The 3,887-nt window shown below is 42.6% G+C and overlaps 1 protein-coding gene across 1 annotated transcript; it reads left to right on the forward strand.

Moving 5' to 3' along the window:
* Positions 1–105: 105 nt before the first annotated feature.
* On the forward strand, positions 106–3,212 carry LOC104964009 (basement membrane-specific heparan sulfate proteoglycan core protein-like; the record flags this gene model as incomplete). The annotated part of the gene is made up of 3 exons (XM_010792709.1): positions 106–216; positions 772–872; positions 1,855–3,212. Coding segments are annotated over 3 exons (401 nt in total), but the record flags the coding sequence as incomplete, so codon positions are not given.
* Between the last annotated feature and the right edge of the window lie 675 nt (positions 3,213–3,887).

Raw genomic sequence — 3,887 nt, forward strand, 5'->3', positions numbered from 1 at the left:
TGTGTGTGTGTGTGTGTGTGTGTGTGTGTGTGTGTGTGTGTGTGTGTGTGTGTGTGTGTGTGTGTGTGTGTGTGTGTGTGTGTGTGTGTGTGTGTGTGTGTGTAGGAGCAGAGCTGTTCTTCCCCAGCGTGCAGCAGAGTGATGGAGGCGTGTACGTGTGCACGTGCAAAGACAACCGCAGCACCAACCGCAGCCGGGCGGAGATCGTGGTCACAAGTGAGAGGAGCCCTGAACACTAAATGTTTTAACTGTTTTAACGGCAGAATCCTTTAATTCTGACATTTTCTGGAGAAAAAAAAGTTCTCAAAAAAAGCATTTCAGAATTCCTTCAGATCTTTTGTAAAAAAAATACAATTGTTTTTTTTCATAAATCTGAGAAGTAAACGAAAACATCTGAGAAATCAAATCAGAAAAAAATGTTTTTCTTTTTCAAAAAGTGGAAAAATCTGAATTCGTTGGGGGGAATTCTACATTTTACAATTCTAGAGAAACATTTCATTTTTTCATAAAAACAAACAAAACAGAAATAATGTGTTTTTTTCGAAGTCTGTCTCAAAATCTGACTTTTTTCATAAAAATCTGTAAACAAAAGAAAGTTAAAAGCTATTCGGAAAAAAAGAATCAGAATTTTATATTTCTTGAAAAAGTCTTTATTTTTTCAGGAATCTTAGAGATAAAAAAGTGGGAATTGACAGAAATAAAAACATGTGTCTCAGACATGAAAACATGACCTGTTTGCATGGAGTATGAAGTGATGGTGTCTCTCTCCAGGTGTTCCCTCTAAAGCCATCCAGGTGACCGTGGAGGAGCCTCAGTCTCAGACCGTCCGGCTGGGGGCCACCGTCAGCTTCATCTGCACTGCCACGAGCAAGGTAACACTCTCTGAGAAGCACTGTAAGCAATAGCTCACGACAGGCCGTGGTATATGGTCATTGTATGGTCGTCCGCTTCGCGTCGGGCCGAACCACGCCCCTCAGCTGTGATATACTGAGCATACATCACGGCCTGAAGTGAGCTGTTGCTTTTATAAGACGGTTACCAAGTGTGGCCCTCAGGAGATTTTTTGAAATACTAACATAAAATACACATTCTGGTGCTCTCTTGAGAAGAAAAATAAATACATCTATTACTACACGACATATTTTAAAAAATGAATGCCATTTTAGTTTTGTGTTACTTTGCTCTGAAAGCTGAACCTGCTGCTCCTCACAGAGAGGAGAGGGAAGAGGCTGAATGACTTTACTTTGTGGATAAGGGTGGATAGCCCCCATTGTTCTGTGTGTCAAAATGAAAGACAGCCCACACACCTATCAATCATCAAACCGTGGGCTCTTATTGTATCGATGTATATAGAGATGTACTCCAGCAAAAGTATTCTCCGTCGGGACTTCCTGCAACAACACCACGCAGTTATCTTGATTCTGATTGGCCAGAAGACATTATCAAAGATGTTCTATTGAGAAGACGATCACTACGTGACAAAAGTTTTCAAAACCGTTTCTAGTCTTCGGTATTTCCAGACAAGTGGCTACTGAAATCAATCTGACTAACTGCTGTCTGTGTGATTTACTCCGCGAGTTGGTGGACTTTATTTAGCTTACTTTAACATCATTGTTCATGGTGGGGCTAAGGTGGGGCTAAGCCATGTCTTGGTATGACTGTAGCCTACCCCAGCCATACCCTGGCGCCGCCACTGGTAACGGTTGTAGCTTTTCTCAGACACGGAGGGATACTGACTTGTGAACCAATCAGATTGCTTGATTTGACTTATCCGTTTTATAAACTGAACTGTAGTGGAGTAAAAGTACACCATTAAAGTACTATCTAATCTTATCTCTTATCTCCCCCCACCAGTCTCCGGCCTACACCCTGGTCTGGACCCGGAAAGGAAACGGGAAGCTTCCCACTCGAGCGATGGACTTCAACGGGATCCTGACGGTCCAGAACGTGCAGCCGGAGGACGCTGGCGTCTACGTCTGCACCGGGTCCAACATGTTCGCCATGGACGAGGGCACCGCCGTCCTCTACGTGCCAGGTTCGTGATCCACGGCACAACATTACCCATCAGCCCCTGCTCTGGCTCCCCCCCCTCTCTTCCAGCTTGCAGTGGTGCATGCCATGCTTTCTGTTTTCCTGCATTAGAACCCTTTAGATCAACACGCTTCTAACCGCCACGCTTCTGCTCACGTATCAAACTACGCTTTCTAACTCGTTTCATGCATTTCCTGGACTTTCTATGAAGAAATACAGCTTGTGGGTTTAACTCAAACTAAAACGATATTACAGAACAACATCTCCAGATGACATAAGGAGGTTTTAAAGGTCTCCTATCATGCAAGTCACAAAGTGTAAAAAACAAACCCTCTCTCTTTTCCTCCGTACTGAAATCTCTAAAAACGGGCTATTATACTATACGCCTAAAAACAGCATGATAGCAGATCTTTAAATCTAAGCGTCAGGTCACATGAGCTCTCTGGGGTCCGTGATTGGCTCCTGCAGATTTCCCCTCTTTATATTGAAATCCCTCGGTGGTGGTGGTGTGGTGGCTTCTTCCTGGTCTTTGGAGGTTTTTACTAGCAGGGTGTTAGCTTTGGGGTCTTTATCTCCACCTCAACCCCCCCCCCCTGCCAGAGCTGTAGTGATGGGGAGGAAACTGGACAACGACTGGCGTTCAGAAAGGACTTGGACACGCAGGAGGAACCACATGTTCTATATCTCATGGTGCTACAGTCTGTAAACCTGAATCACATTTCTAATTATTGTTATTTCCGTTAGCGTCATGTTTGGTAGAATATTTAACATCTGACTTCAAAAGAAAAAGGGAGTTTTTTATACCTATTGTTTCGATAATAACCACTTTTGTATATTATGGTCTTCTTATTTACATCTTGTCATTGTTTTTCTTTTTTATATTTGTAATGACTGAAATATGTACCCTGAATGTCTCACAGTGAACCACGTGTTGTTGTTCCATGGGGATTGGCCATGACGATGCATAGCGTGATGTTTTTATAAGAACATATTTTTATATATCTCTTTAATCACATTGACTTTACAATGACTGCATTATGTTTACTTGATTGAAAATAAAACCCAAAGGTGCTTCTGTAAAGATTTTCATTTGATTTAGAAAGGACGTCCGCCTGATGTAATGCACACCTGTATTTATCTTAACTGTGAAAGTATGTTGTGAAAAATGGATTAAAGTAATGAGAAAGTGATTTTCTAGTTCATGGACCGGGCTCATTTATATATCATTATTATTATAATCAAATAAATATATGACCTCGATAAAAAGAGGATCGCCACAAGCTGTATGCCGGCTTTTTAACCGCTGGATTGAAACTAGTTTTAATGTCTAAAAACTGCTTCCTGCTACTAACCTGCACGCCTCCTCTGCAATGTGTGTGTGTGTGTGTGTGTGTGTGTGTGTGTGTGTGTGTGTGTGTGTGTGTGTGGTGTAGTGTGGGTGTGTTTTTGAGCGCTGGGTGTGACACAAAATGTGTCTGCTGCCACAGCAAAAAGCGGTCAAGCTGTTGGATCTACTAGATAAGCATTCTGGATGGCTGCTCATGGCTGAAGTCTTTGCTCACACACACTAAGGCACACACACCCACACCCACACATACAGTACACGTATACACACACACACAGGCTCAGCAATGAAGACAGATATGGCTATGATACAACAGAGGTTTTACTCTGTGTAGCCACTCAGAACCAGATAAGAACATATTAGATGTGTGTGTGTGTGTGTGTGTGTGTGTGTGTGTGTGTGTGTGTGTGTGTGTGTGTGTGTGTGTGTGTGTGTGTGTGTGTGTGTGTGTGTGTGTGTGTGTGTGTCGTCGTGTCTAGTTATTCGTTGTGTACGTACTTACGTACTAGTA

The sequence above is a fragment of the Notothenia coriiceps genome, unplaced genomic scaffold (genome assembly GCF_000735185.1).
Source record: "Notothenia coriiceps isolate Sejong01 unplaced genomic scaffold, NC01 NC01_scaffold00036544, whole genome shotgun sequence".
Taxonomy (NCBI): domain Eukaryota; kingdom Metazoa; phylum Chordata; class Actinopteri; order Perciformes; family Nototheniidae; genus Notothenia; species Notothenia coriiceps.